The 15,840-nt window shown below is 37.4% G+C and overlaps 1 protein-coding gene across 5 annotated transcripts in view; it reads left to right on the top strand.

Moving 5' to 3' along the window:
* Positions 1-15,840, top strand: part of Kmt2e (lysine methyltransferase 2E (inactive)) — a 71,461-nt gene that overhangs the window by 38,477 nt on the left and 17,144 nt on the right. For 4 of the 5 annotated variants that reach the window (XM_034518827.3, XM_034518826.3, XM_034518823.3 and 1 more), the window contains 9 exons: positions 115-173; positions 2,278-2,450; positions 5,263-5,301; positions 7,066-7,296; positions 7,398-7,528; positions 9,820-9,937; positions 11,043-11,152; positions 13,536-13,800; positions 14,460-14,558. In XM_034518827.3, coding sequence (XP_034374718.1) covers positions 115-173; positions 2,278-2,450; positions 5,263-5,301; positions 7,066-7,296; positions 7,398-7,528; positions 9,820-9,937; positions 11,043-11,152; positions 13,536-13,800; positions 14,460-14,558 — 1,225 coding nt within the window. Of the gene's footprint in view, positions 1-114; positions 174-2,277; positions 2,451-2,749; positions 2,769-5,262; positions 5,302-7,065; positions 7,297-7,397; positions 7,529-9,819; positions 9,938-11,042; positions 11,153-13,535; positions 13,801-14,459; positions 14,559-15,840 lie in introns of those variants that run through there. The other variant, XM_034518828.2, reaches the window with a different exon arrangement.

Genomic DNA, 15,840 nt, shown 5'->3' with positions numbered 1-15,840 from the left:
AAATTTATATTCACTAAGAGTTTAGGAAAGATTATGAAATCCATTACATGTAAATCATCTTCATCTCTAAGCCTATGAAAGTCTGATGAGTAATGTGCTCATGTTTTAATATAGGAGTTTGGATAAAGAGAGGGCAGTGCTGCTGCAGCGCCAGAAAAGAGAAACTATGTCAGGTATGTGAAAAGGACCTGCTCTATGTTCAGATTGCTGTGACTGAGAAAATAAGTGGTCTGAATATTTTTATAATTAGATATAAAAACACCTGATTTTTTTTTAATTTTAAAAAGTTAAGAAATTTAAAAAGTTAATTTTTGTGTGTGCATGAGTGATTTGCCTACATATATGTCTGTGTAGCATGTGTGCCTGGTGCCCACAGAAACCAGAAAAGGGAAGTTATAGACAGTTATGAGCCCCATACATGTGCTGGGAATCGAACCCCAGTCCTCTGGAAAAGCACTAGTACTCTTAACCTCAGAACTCTCCAGCACCCAATGCCTTGTTAATGTATTTTGATTGTATGTCTTCATTATAATCTCAGGTATAGACCTTTGATTACAGACTATGCATGTTCATATTTTAAGAAATGTTATAACCAGAACAAAGTAAATAAAAAGCTTAAGTAACCTTTTGTTCTTACATGTAGGTAATCTTTAAAGAAGTAAAGTATGTTAGCTGGAATAATGACCCATTAACTTACTGTATAAGATAGTATTTTTTTAGTTTTTAAAATAACCATTTTTCAAGTTTTGTATATGCTGCAATTTTTATGTTTAGAATTTGTCTTTTAATTTGTTTTTGCTTTTTTACATAGTCTTCTATGTAGCCCATGTTGGCCTGAGCTCTCTTGCCTAAGCTGGTCTGATAGGACTCAGTTATGTAGTGCACAATGCAGGCTCTTCTCGTAACATGTGATTCTCTTTCTCTTTGGGGGGCGAGGGGAGTCGGGGTTGGTTTTTTTGTTGTTGTTTTGGTTTTGCTTTTTTTTTTTTTTTTTCCTGAGACAGAATTTTTCTGTGTTGTTTGGCTGTTCTGGAATTCTGCTCTGTAGACCAGGATGGCCCTGAATTCAAAGATCCTCCTGCCTCTGCCTCTGCCTCTGCCTCTGCCTCTGCCTCTGCCTCTGCCTCTGCCTCTGCCTCTGCCTCTGCCTCTGCCTCTGCCTCTGCCTCTGCCTCTGCCTCTGCCTCTGCCTCTGCCTCTGCCTCTGCCTCTGCCTCTGCCTCTGCCTCTGCCTCCTCTGCCTCCTCTGCCTCCTCTGCCTCCTCTGCCTCCTCTGCCTCCTCTGCCTCCTCTGCCTCCTCTGCCTCCTCTGCCTCCTCTGCCTCCTCTGCCTCCTCTGCCTCCTCTGCCTCCTCTGCCTCCTCTGCCTCCTCTGCCTCTCCTCTGCCTCTCTGCCTCTCCTCTGCCTCTCTGCCTCTCCTCTGCCTCTCTGCCTCTCCTCTGCCTCTCCTCTGCCTCTCCTCTGCCTCTCCTCTGCCTCTCCTCTGCCTCCCCTCTGCCTCCCCTCTGCCTCTCTGCCCCTCCTCTGCCTCTCCTCTGCTTCTCTGCCTCTCCTCTGCCTCTCTGCCTCTCCTCTGCCTCTCTGCCTCTCCTCTGCCTCTCTGCCTCTCCTCTGCCTCTCTGCCTCTCCTCTGCCTCTCTGCCTCTCCTCTGCCTCTCTGCCTCTCTGCCTCTGCCTCCAAGTGCTGGGATTAACAGCATACTAGCAAGTGCAGTCCTTTTGCTTCCCAAGTGTTGGGATTAAAAGCAGATGCCACTATGCACCAGCTTGCCACATCTTAATTTTGGATTTGAACCTGTACAGCAAGTTTTAAATAATGGTTTGGGGGTTGTTTTTCAGCCCTTGGTCTTTGGTGGACATCGTGGGTTGTTTCCAATTGTTTTGTTTTATTGTTGTGAAAAGTTCCTTTGATTAAACAATGGTGCATAAGTTTGCTTTTGTGCTGTGGAATGACAGGCTAAACTTTTAAGTGAATATAAATTTTATAGGTATGACTCAAGAAAATTTGAGTTCCACTAGTCATGTGTACTAGTGCCTGTTTCTCCAGACCAGCACGCGTGTCATCAGACATCCTTTATGATTTAGTGTGTGTGAGACAAGCATTTAGTTTGCATTTTGGTGTATCTTCTCAGTGATGACTGAGGTGAGAAAAAATGAATTTATTCTTTAGGAACAAGGAAGTAATTGTGGGGAGTTCCTTTGTTGGGTGGAGTGTTGCTTTCTTATCCTGCTTAAAATAGCCTATTGAAGTGTGCTGACTTTGTTTTTTATTAAAGATGGTGATACCAGTGCAACTGAAAGTGGCGATGAAGTTCCTGTGGAATTATATACTGCATTTCAGCATACTCCAACTTCAATTACTTTAACTGCTTCCAGAGTTCCCAAGGTTACTGATAAGAGAAGGAAAAAAAGTGGGGAGAAAGAACAAAACTTTTCAAAATGTAAAAAAGTACGTTTTTGCCTTTTTATTTCAGATGAGTAGATAAGAGCTGATAGGAAGCTGAGTTACAGGCAAGAGCTGACTCCAGGGAGAGCATGGATAGCCGCTAAATGTATGGAAGGATCTAGCACATTTGTACTGTACAGTGTTAAGCAATCTTATTTAAAAATTGCAATGCAGTTAAAGACGGGCATGGACTACAGGAGACATTGCTCATTGCTTTGGAATCACTGTTCTGACAGATGAATGACAGACACTGTAAATGCTTAAGTGAAGCAGAACAGACTGAGAACAGAAAGAACAGCCTTATATGTAATAATTTACTAGGTAAGGAAGCATATAATGATTACTTATAACTGTTTGTAACTTTGAATAATAATCACTTTTAATTTAAAAGCTTCCTAGTTACCGATTTTCTTATTTTTCTTTTAAATTTTATTTGATATAGGAGCCCAAAGATCTAATGGCAGGCAACAGTTTATAGACTAATGTTTCACTATTTGTTGTTAACAAATTCTCAATGATGGCAAGTGAAGTCATAGTCCTATCAGATTATAAAGTGAAGACATTTTATCAAGTATTTTTTCTATGTTTTCATATAGAAACATATACTGTTTATTATTGCTGTCATGCAGATATATTCATCATTAGGTTACGGTTGCCAACAGGAACGTAATCTGTAGGGTTCAGTAACTATGCCATGTGTAGCACAGGTGTGTGGGTTAGACTGGATCTCATAAACCTGTGTATATATACTCTGTAATTAGACAATAAGGACAAAAGAGCTTAGTAATACAGCTCTAATAACCTTAATTAATGTGAAGATGTTTCAGAGAGGTGAAAAGACTATTCATATTGAGTTTATTGTTGCTGAAAAATGGAAGTGTATTTAGACAGTTGGCTATTTCTACAGTCACCAACAATTTATCACCCCATCTCTATTACACTGCATATTTCAGCCTTTGAAACAGTCTTGCTTTTTGTTTTTTTTTACACTGAGCAGACAGGAGTGTCGCTTTTCTCCAGCAAATACAAATCTAGCCTGGCAGTGGCCTCGAGCCTTGTATTTCAGTACTTACTCAGCCCTGTCTCACTGTGCTTTGTTCACCTCTGTAGTGTTCACAAAGAGATGACATGTTTTTTCCTGTATATGTGGTATCTGACCTTTGTTTACAGGACAGTAATTCACTGATTAGTTTACTGACTCTTTTGAGTACTGTGCTTTGTGAGACTATAGCTTTGTTATTGTATAAAAGTTACTTAGAAATTTGATCCTGGCATATTTATCTTACACAGTTTGGTTTAATAAAGCATATGGATTGTGTGTTTTCTTTGGGTGAAAATGACAAGTGAGTATTCAAAATGAATAAACCTGGGTCTTGAGTGTGTCATTTATCTTAGAATATTGCTGTACATTATAAATAGTACATCCCCAGACATTGTCATCAGCACTTGACAGCAGTTATAGAGTTAAGAAAATCCAAGAACTGGGCATGAACTCCTCACTGTGTGTTAGTGTTTAACATGGGAGCAGTGTCCAATAAAAATATGTAGCAAAAAAAATATAGTTTTACTTTGTACTCAGCCTATTCTTATTTAGTTGTTGAAAATGAATTGAATTCATCATAAATTTTTGAAAAGATGACTATTTTAGAATATTTATAAAATCCAAATAAGGGATCATTAGCATTTTAGTAATTCGTATTTGATATGAAGTGTTAACACTGACACACATAAAGGTGTTCACTGACTGCCTTACAAGGAAGAGTTTAGTGAAGCAAAGATTAGTTTTGAGTGTCCCCATATTGAAAATCTGAAGTAGTTGTTAGAAAGTTTTAGAAATTAGAGCATTCTGGATTTTGAATTATGATTTTCAAATTTCAGTTTAATCTAAAATGTGTCAGTAGAAAACAGTCTGAAAGACTTCTAGGCTCAAGTATTTTGGATAAATGATGCTCAACTTGTACTGTTTTCCTTTTGCAAAGAGTCAACAGAGAATTAACAACAAACCCTAACAATCTGTATTGTCTTGTAATTTAAACCTAATGGTTAAGTAAGCTAATGAAAAGATCTTGTGACATCCTACCTAATTTCAAATCCCCACTCTTTTTGTTGTTTTGTTTCTGAGACAGAATCTTATTGTGTAGTCTCAGCTGTCCTGGAATTCACGGAAATCCACCTGCCTCTGCCTTATTCCTGAGGTTCTGCCACTGTGTGCATCAAATAGCATTTTCCTTTGTGTTTCCTTTTACACTAGACTTGTCTTATCTTTCTTGATATTGTGTCTGTGTGTTTGTGTGTGTGTCTCTGCCTGTCTGCCTGCCTGCCTGTCTGTCTGTCTCAATAGCGCAAACAATATAGCAATATTTAGGCTCTGAAATCTGTAATTGTATTTAGTCTTTGATAATTAAATTTATTCTCAATAGTGCCATTAAGTTTTCTCTTAAAATCTTAGTATGTCTTTAATCTTTTTGTTATTTCAAATTTAGTCCAAGTTTGTGCTCTCTTGTAGTATAGCGATTCATTTCACCTATAGCATTGATACCTGTAGTTTGATTATTATAATATTTATCACATAGAATATTTGGAAGTTTTTATCTTAGCACTATAGTATATATACTTTATTGTTCTAAATAGTTAAAATTACATTTGTAGTAGACTTTTGGTGTAACTCTATTCACTTCATATTTCCCCTTGTTCTAGCTTTATTGTTATAGCCAGATTATTTCACTTTAGCAGAATGCTTTAATGAACAGTTGATTCTTGCTATTTATATCCAAGTTGGAAAAAAAAACCTAATTTAATTCCATGCTTATTTTAGGCCTTTCGTGAAGGATCTAGGAAATCATCGAGGGTTAAGGTAAATAAATTAAGGCATTACCATTAACTAGTGCTAAATCAAGAGCTTTGTAGTAGCTGCTTGTGTATATTAGTCTTTATTTGCTCTGTGTTGTTTGGTAACTCATTGCTTTTACAAGAAGTAGACCCTTAAAGTTCTAAGTGGATTAATCCATTTTTGACAGCTTATTGATGTTGTTACAACATTAACAAAAAGAGGGAGGTATATAAATGTAAATATTGTAATTGGAATTCCATCTGTCACTGTATTGCATGTTTCTGCTACTACTAAAGTAGTATTACTATATGCTACACATTAACCCAGAGGCACATTAACAATTGTACAGTTGGAATTCTGAGTTAGTCAAGGTTAACAGTGGACTATAAAACAACAATAATTTCTTATTAATACAGACTAGTCATGTGAACCTTGAATTAGTTATCATACATCTTCAAGGTTTTGTATGCTCAAATGCCTACCACAAGCAAGGCTCTTCATCCCTACTTTCCCCATAAACATGAGTTTTACTTAGAAACAGTTACCTTTATTACTTAAAAAGGTGACTGGGAATATGGAAATTTTGTCAGTCTTAAATAACAACCCTTTTAGCTTGAAAGCATTACAACTCCAGCAATTCTTGAATAAAATTGTATTAAATATATATTATACATGTATTAAATATTATAGCTGTATTAAATATATATTATACATGTATAAGTATGTGTGTGTGTATATACATATATATATATCAAGTTATTAGTATTTTATTGCAGGCACAAAGATAATTTAAAAACTGAATACTTCTTTTAGTATATAACATTGTGGCTCACAAAATCTTTGTCAAATAGCTGATTGATAATAAAATATATATATTCATTCAACATATTCTAATACTTTTTTTTGTACTGCTGGTCATTTGAGTTGGACCTTTTACATACTAAGCAAGAGTTCTGCCGCTCAGCTCCATCCCCAGTGTCACATAAAATAGCAGCTGACATCTTCTCACCAAATAGTTGATTAGCTTATTACAGTGTTGTTCATTGTAAAAAATAACTAATAGATTATATTTCTATGGTACATTTAGTAATATACTGTTTGGGTACACCGCCAAATCCATTTCCCCAGTACTGGACACTGAATCTGAGTCTTTGTGCATCACTGACCACTGAGTTGTTCTCCCACCCTCTCTTCACTTGTTATTTTTGGGACAGGGTCTCACTATGTTGCCTAAGACTGACTTTGACCTCACTGTGCCTTGAGCTTAATCCTCGTATCTCAGTATCCTTAATAGCTGGAGTTTGCAGGTCTGCCCTACCATACAGACTTGCTTTACAAATGGAGAGGTGGCTCAGCCTTTTAGGAGTACATGCCTATTTATTGAAGTTAAAATGAACAAGTTTGCTGCTATGAAATAGATATTGGTAGTCTTCTGTAGAATCAGAAATTTCATATGCTGGCTGTTGTTGTTGTTGTTTTTGATATTAGCTGAGATTGATCCGAATTTTAAGTGTTTAATTTTATGTCCTTAAATTGGCTACCATAGTGACAGTGACACTTGGAGTTTTGCTATTTCAGTGCCACTTATCAGTTTCCATTTTACTTTCCTGGTGTATAGTATACAATTTTAATGGGCTAATTTATGACCTTTTAATTTGAATCAACTTAGACAGGCAATCACTATAGCTTTACATTCTTTTATATAAATTTTATTTATGTATGTGTGTGTGTGTGCATGCACCCCTGTGCCTAAACTCAAATAGTAATTCTATTTCCTTATGATTTTAGGGCTCAGCACCAGAAATTGATCCTTCATCTGATGGTTCAAATTTTGTATGGGAGACAAAAATCAAAGCATGGATGGATCGTTACGAAGAAGCAAATAATAACCAGTATAGCGAAGGCGTTCAGAGAGAGGCACAAAGACTAGCTCAGAGACTCGGCAGTGGGAATGACAGCAAAGACATGAATAAATCAGAATTGGGTATCAACAATTCACTCTTCAAACCTCCTGTAGAGGTATGTATCACTTGTCAACACCTTATGGAACTGCCTCTGTATTATGTATATCTTTAGTTAGACTGAATAACTGATTTAATGTACACATTTACTAACTCTAGAGCCATATACAGAAGAACAAAAAAATTCTGAAATCTGCCAAAGACTTGCCTCCTGATGCACTTATCATTGAATACAGAGGGAAGTTTATGCTGAGAGAACAGTTTGAAGCAAATGGATATTTTTTTAAAAGGTATATTCATTTTTTTTATATTGTTTTTTGAGAGTTTGTTTGTTTTAATAGATGTTTTCATTTTATAACCAAGGTTGGCCTGGAACTTTTCATTCTTACTGCTTTGTCCTCCTGAATGCTGCATTTACAGACATGAGTCACCAACCCCAACAAAAGGAGTGTGTGTGTGTGTGTGTGTGCATACAGGATGACTACATATATCTGTAGGCATGTTTATTCCATAGCTCCTATGTGGAGGTCAGAGGGCAACCTCAGTTGTCAGCCCTCACCTTCCACCTGTTGAGACTGACCAACCAAGTGGCCAACCCACTGTCTTTGTTGTTCACCCCAAGCTAGCTGGCCTTCAAGCCTCCAGACACTGCCTGCCCCTACAACTTATATAGAAGCACTGGATTCTACCGTGTCCTGCTGTACCTAGTTTTGTAGATTATAAGGATTCTAACTCAAATGAGGGTCCTTAAAATTGCATGGCAAGTATTTTCCCTGCTGAGCCATTTCCCTAAGTCCATCACTGAGGTTTTGAATCCTGGGCTGAGATGCCTTGTGTGATTCCCTCCTCCTCCCCACCCCCACCCTCGTGATCATTTCAGTATTTTAAAGTACAGTATGGTTGACATGCCACTTTTGTAGTGTGACAACATGTTAAGATCTATTTCATAGCCTCTTGCTTGTTTATATATTGTTGAATTCTAAAGCAAGCCACGTTGAATAAGTAACAGCAAGATAGCTTAGCTATATAGGGTGTCGGTCAGGAATTTTCATTCTCTAAGATTTTCAAGAACCTTGCCCCCCACTACCTAAATTGTAACATACTTGCTAGAACTGCAAAAGAATTTACTGGCTAAAACCGAAACCCTCCTTTATTAGACAGGGTTAGATATGTCCCTGTGCTGCCACTACGTTTAACTCCACTCTTTTGGTGTTGGGATGGTTTTAGAGGCTTCTTTTGAGGTGTGGGACCCTTTTTTTTTTTCTTTTTTCTTTTTTCTTTTTTCTTTTTTTTTTTTTTTTTGGTTTTTTGAGACAGGGTTTCTCCGTGTAGCCCTGACTATCCTGGAACTCACTCTGTAGACCAGGCTGGCCTCGGACTCAGAAATTCACCTGCCTCTGCCTCCCAAGTGCTGGGATTAAAGGCGTGCGCCCCCCCACCCTACCCCCCACCCCGCGAGGTGTGGGACTCTTGAGAATTGATTTGATCTTGTGATCGCCATCCTTCTCAGAGGTATAGAAATATCTTGCTATCTTTAGAGAAATAAAAGTCTGTGCTGTATAATACAATAACGTTATTAAAACATTCTTTTTTTTTTTTTAAGATTTTATTTATTTATTTAAATACAACTACAGTGTATTATATGAATACACTGTAGTTGTCTTCAGGCAAGCCAGAAGAGGGCATCAGATCTAATTGCAGATGGTTGTGAGCCACCATGTGGTTGCTGGGAATTGAACTCAGGACCTCTGGAAGAGCAGTCAGTGCTCTTAACCACTGAGCCATCTCTCCAGCCCCTATTAAAACATTCTTAATTTATAATTTGAGTGTTTACTTAAGCCACAAAAGATACATAAAATCTATGCCTCTTATATAGCATATTTTATCTGAAATCTAGTATAAATCAGTTTTAAACACACCAGGAAATTGGACTTCAAATGCATGTAAAGGGAATGGTTTTTTGTTAGTTTTGGTTTTTGTTTTTTTAATCTTTGCCTAAAGGGGGCTGGAGAGATAGCTCAACAGTTAAGAGTACTGGCTGCTCTTCAAAAGGATATGTGTTTGATTCCCAGTACCCACATGGTGGCTTACAACCATCTAGAACTTCAGTTCCAGAGGATCCAAGGCCTCCCTCTGAGTTCTGTGGGTACCAGGCACACAGATAATATGTAGACATGTATAGGCAAAATACCCATACACATAAAATAAAAATAAAATTTAAAAACTTCCTTAAAAATTTTTTCACCTTAACTGCTCTTGACTTAAGCAACTTGAAGTAGACACAAGTCTCATTTGTTCACAGTAGTGGATTCTAGAGCCAGACTACCCATATTTAAATGCCTACTTTATCACCGTGTCTTAGAGATTTCTTAACCTGGTCTTTTCTTTTCTTTTCTTTTCTTTTCTTTTCTTTTCTTTTCTTTTCTTGCCTCTAAAAGAATAACAGAAAAGTTTTTGTTGTAGTTTGCTTGTCTTGTGACACTGGGGACTGAATTGAGGACCTCGTCCCTGCAAAGCAAGCACTCTACAACAAAATTGCCTTCTCCGGCCCTACTAAAAGCTTGTCGTACTCTTTTTGTAGGCCATACCCTTTTGTTTTATTCTACTCTAAGTTCCATGGGCTAGAAATGTGTGTTGATGCAAGGACTTTTGGGAATGAGGCTCGATTCATCAGGCGTTCCTGTACACCGAATGCAGAGGTAAGCGTATTGACATCTCAGGGGAAAGTCTTCTTGCCTATATATATCTTTTAACTACTCATGTATTTCATTTTGTCCAGTATTTTTCTGTTGTGGATATTTAGGTGACAATCTTTAATCTTAAAATTACTATCCATAAGCTATGTGTGGCTCTGCACTCACTTCTTTTATTTCTTGTGTGCCAGAACTCAGAGTTCTTGGCTGGCCTGATCTGCACAACAAACAAGTTCTAGGCCAGCCATTGCTACAGAATGAGACCTAGTCTTTTTTGTTTGTTTTTTGTACTTTCTGTATCCATAAATCTGTAATATTGCTTATAAGAGGAAATACTGAATTTCTGTTGATATGGGAAGTTCTGTTTGTAGATCAGTTATGTTATTTTATGAACTTCTGTTACATAGCTAAAAGCTAAAGCTTATTTATTTTTACATTTATTTAGTGTGTGGGAAGGGAGGATGGTACTGGAGACTAGAACCTCACACGTTATGCAAATATTTTACTACTGAACTACATCCCCAGCCTTCTCTGGTTTACTTTTATGTGTAAATTAGTAGTGCCAAGCTAAAAGAGTATCATGAAACTAAAACCATATCAAAGGAACGTATTCTTAAGTGTACCATTAGTACATACTCATCCTCATTCATTCCTATGTGTATATAGGTGATGATGATGGTGTGTGTGTGTGTGCGTGTGTGTGTGAAAGAACCTCCAGTTCAAAATGCAATGAAAAGGTAAAGTATGTATGCTCAGATCAGAGTGCACTGTTGGTTCTATAGTGAATGGCAGAGGCAAGCTGTGGGGTAAGTGTTGCTTTCAGGTGGTAATTACTGATTTGTAACTCTTGTGATGAATGATAATTTGCCATGTCATGTTTATAAAATGCTTTCCAGAATAGTTTTTAAGCCAGTCCTGGTAATCTACCACCTTTAATCCCAACATTCAGAAGGCAGAGGCAGGTCGGTCTCTATGAGTTCTAGGCCAGCCAGGGCTACATACCGACTCAAAAACAAACCAGAACAACAATAATGAATAATTTTCTTAATTTCAAAATAAAGTTGCTCTAAGTAGTTTATAAAAATGCAACATTATTCTTGTTAATTAACAGGTGAGGCATGAAATTGAAGAGGGGACCATCCGTCTCTACGTTTATTCTACACAGAGTATTCCAAAAGGGGCTGAAATCACTATTGCCTTTGATTTTGACTATGGGAATTGGTAAGTTCAAGTCTGGAAATGGCTTGTGCTGTTTCAAAGTAATTACTGTCTTCATAATAATTTAGACATTGCTATGACTTTATCAGGAGACATTATAGATGTCCCTGGGTTAAGTGTGCTGTTACAAGGTCCCCACCCTTGTCCCTTGTTTCCAAACTTCATGTGAGTGTTGACACCTTCCAATTAGTAGCTCAAACTCAGCTCTTCAAAACTGACTTTATTATGTGAGGATCCCCCCTTCCTTTCTTCTACTTCAAGTTGTTATTTACTTCAACTTGTTAAACAACTTGCTTGGTTACTTGATTATTAATACATTTTTTTCTTAATAACAAAAGATACTGTACCAAATTTTCTTTGCAATGTAATAGAAATGGTTTGTTGTAGATCCTTCAGTTAAACTTTAAGAACTATTGTTTTGAAATGTTAGGGGGGTAAACCCATTAATTTTGAGTTAAAAAAAAAAACTGTATTTTTCAGACTATAATATGAAATACAAATAACACAAATATCCATGTGCTTATTTTCCAAATTATGAAATAAAGCAGGAGATGCAGCTCAGTGGTTAGAGTGTCCAGTGTTTGTAGAGTCCTGGGTATGATCCCTAAGGAGAAGGATTTAGGCTAGCCTCAAACTCCCTATGATGTCCTTGAACTCTTTCAGTCTCCTGAATGATGAAATTACAGATGTGCACCACATGCACAGACTTTTATTCTCCTTGAGTTCCTTCTGTATTTTGTAGTCTTTTGGTTTATAAACATTTCAATTAATTTCCTCCTATATTTTACTTTTTTTTTTTTTTTTTGAGATTTTTGTTTATGTGTGGGGGATGCTGGAAGCCAGAAGAGGATGTTGCAGCTAGAGCTGGGTTGAGAGCCATCCAACTGAGGGTACTGGAAACCAAATTTGGGTCTGAAAGAACAAATGCTCTTAACCACTAAGCCATCTCTTTTACATATTATACATTTCATGTGACAGACATTATTTCTAAAATTAAGTTTTTAAGTGTGTATTAAGTATTAGAGTATAGTCCCTTTACCTTCAATATGCATGCATCTCTATGATTGAGTTAGATTTATCATATCAACTTGTCCTTTCCTTTTTATTTATATGTGTGTTTATGTGCATGAATGACACATGTGTACTGGTTCCTGTAGCTGTCAGAGACGTTGCATCACATGGAGGTGGAGCAATGTTGTGAGGGCTCCTTCTGTAGGGACACAAATTTGGATTCTCTACAATAGCAGGAAGTGATCTTTAACTACTTAGGAGGCTCTCCAGCCCCCAGGCTTTTTCTTTTGAAAGCATATTAGTAAAAAACACATATGTTTAACATGTGGTACCTCTTTTATTTTGAAAGGCTTACCTGCTGCCTTTTCCTCTTCTGCTTTCTAAGAAGACTTTTTAATGCTTCGGGGGGGGGGGGGATTTAACATAATGGTTTATGCTCACTGCTTTATGAGATTGTTATCCCATAGACGTTCATAATATAAACTCTTACTGACCTTTATGACTTGATATCTGGCTTGATTACCCATGATGTAACATTACACCAGTTTCTGCATCTCTCCGTAATTCCTTAGCTCAAGACCAACAATAGTACTCACTTAACGTTCTGAACTTCTGGTAGTTAACATATGTAATCTGTTTACAGCAGTTCCTCCCATGGAACAACTGCTGTGGGAAACTTCAACTTGTTAAACAACTTGCTTGGTCACTTGATTATTAATACATATATATTTGCAATAATCCTAAAGGACGCCTCTAGACTCCTGTGAGGTAAACTTTAAGGTCATCTATAAAATGTACTAATAATTACCAAGAAGATGAGGAATAGTGTAGTTTTTCAGAGCCCTGAGAGAAGACTCATATAATTAAGTTTTCTTCAAGGTATATTTTAGGGAAAACTGATTATTAAAGTCATTTCTTGAGGTACAATACAAATGAGGTAAGAGCTGGTATTTATCATAGCTAGCATTTGTTAATTGAAGTCAAATTTATAGTCAGAATAACAATTTCAGGCCCAGTAAAGATGGATTTTTGCCTTAATATGTTATCTTGTATAAGCTATAGAATCATTTTACTTTAAAAGACTCTGTTCAAAACATCAACCTTTCAAGGATGGTACTACAACTCAGTCAAGCACTTGTCAAGCATATCTGAAGTGCTAGTCTTTGGGTTTAGTCCCCAGTAGCATAAACAATGGAACAACAAAACCGATATCTAATAACTTTGTTTTTCTGAGAAAACATTTATTTTGTGATACCAGAAGTTCAAATTAGTAAGGTGTTAAGGCTTATGAATTTAATGGTGTTACAGCTGAAAAGAGATTATGAACATATCAGTCTTGTTTTATATATTAATATTTATCTGGTTATCATTTCAGTAAATACAAGGTGGACTGTGCGTGCCTCAAGGAAAATCCAGAGTGCCCTGTTCTAAAGCGCAGTTCGGAATCCACAGAAAACATCAATAGTGGCTATGAGACGAGAAGAAAAAAAGGAAAAAAAGAGAAAGATATTTCAAAAGAAAAAGATATACAAAATCAGAATATTACTTTGGACTGTGAAGGAACAAACAACAAAATAAGGAGTCCAGAAACAAAACAGAGAAAGCTTTCTCCACTGAGGCTGTCAGTGTCGAACAACCAGGTACTGAACTGACATCCTGCTTCTCACAGAGTCATTTGAGAGAGGGAAATGTTGTATTTATTTAACAGTTTATTTTTTCCCAGTGCAGGGGTGGAGCAGGGCTAACATCCACCAGGCAAGTTGTCTGCAAGTGTTCCACCCCAGACCTACTGTCTGCTTAATTACTCACAGACGTGTCTTCCTACAGTCACACTTTACAGATCTTTACAGAAATTGAACATTTTCCTAAGACTAGGTCATTAAAGACATTCTAGATGGCATGTGTTTTTGTAGTTGTTTTGAGACAGTGTCTCACTGAGTGGCTTGGCTATTACTGACCAGGCTAGCCCTGAATTCAGACCTGTCTACATCTGCCTCCAGAGTATATGACTAAAGGTATGTGCCACTATGTCTTGTGTCTAGAACTAAATTGAACAAACACTGGAGATTTCATATCAGCAGGTTTGGTGAAAATGTGTTTTGGCCATACTACTGTATTTGACAGGAGCTCCAAAAAACCAAATTACTCACTAGTATGATTTTGAAAGCTTCCTTTAGAAATTCAGGTTTTGGTGGGCTTATTGCAGTTTGGTGGGCTTTTAGTCAAAAGGTGCAGTATATAGTTCCCAGTTTACAGATGGGGTAATATTTTCCATAAGTAATTTATTTTCATTTTTCAGGAACCAGATTTTATTGATGATATGGAAGAAAAAACTCCTATTAGCAATGAAGTCGAGATGGAATCTGAGGAGCAGATTGCAGAAAGGAAGAGGAAGATGGTGAGTTGGGAGTCTTGTGGTTGCTTATGTACCCTGGGCTGGGCAACTGCTCTTCCACAACTTAACTACCTTTATGTGGGCTTCTGTCCTGCAAGTTAGCAAATTTAAGATATATGGCATTGAACAGTTTTACCTGGCTTTCCCATTACTGTTTAAACACTGAACTGGTTTTTTTTTGTTTGTTTTTGTATTTTTACTGACTTTCATTAGGCATTCAAGAATGTATATGACCTTTAAGAAATAATATTTTTGAAGCTAAGAATTGTTAATAAATTTAATGCCACAATTATTGTTCGGTATGTCTTTTCATTAGCTGAATATATAGTTTTCTTTTCATGATTTAAAAGAGAAACAGAACTATTTGCATTACTAATTAAGTCAGGTAAAGTCAGTTATGTAGCAAAACTTGACAATCCGCCATGACCTAGCAGTCTCCATGTTTGTGTTTATGCTGTTAACAGAACAAAAGCGCTGTGCCCCTCATGATTTATCTGTAAAGGTTTTCTCAGTACAAATGCCAGACAGGAGGTTGTAAATCAGCTCTAGCGGCAGAGTCTAGTGACTCATCCTCGTACCTCAGGATTTGCAAGGCTGAAGCCATAGGATCACCATGAGATGAGATGAAGAGTGAACTACAGGTCCCAGGGCAGATTGGCGATAGAGCACTTACATAGCATGTGAGGCTGTTGTTTGATCTGCTGTGCCCCACAACCTGTAAAGTTACCATGGAAAGAAGTGTGAGCTGCCATGTGGGTGCTGGAAATTGAACCCAGTCTTCTGGAAGAGTACCCAGTACTCCCAACCACTGAACCATTGCTCCAGCCCCTTTGTTGTTTCTAGATGTGAGGCTACAGTGTGTGCTGTCAGTGTAGGAACTCTTGAGAACCATTTGCCTCTGCCTCCTGATTCTTCTAATGGCCTATTACTGTCACATAGCTCAAACTGGAGCCCGTGGTAGTTGAGTCATGATAGTGTTCACATTGAGGAACTTTGAGAATCAATGAAAGGATAGTCAGGAAGTTATGAGGTCTCTAGACTTGCCAAACAGCTAGCTAGCAGTATCCAGAGTTGTGTTATCCTTGTTGCAGAAACTTTTGACAGCTTACTTGGAGGCTCTAGCACAGGAGCACAACCACTCACCTACCCTTGTCAAAGACTGTCTGATGCCAGCTCCTTTTTTTTTTTGTTTGTTTGTTTTTTTTTGTTTGTTTTGTTTTGTTTTGTTTTGTTTTGTTTTTCGAGACAGGGTTTCTCTGTGTAGCCCTGGCTGTCCTGGAACTCA

The sequence above is a fragment of the Arvicanthis niloticus genome, chromosome 15, assembly GCF_011762505.2.
Source record: "Arvicanthis niloticus isolate mArvNil1 chromosome 15, mArvNil1.pat.X, whole genome shotgun sequence".
Lineage (NCBI taxonomy): Eukaryota > Metazoa > Chordata > Mammalia > Rodentia > Muridae > Arvicanthis > Arvicanthis niloticus.
Note: the sequence above shows the minus strand (reverse complement) of the source record. Positions and strands in the feature narration are given on the sequence as shown.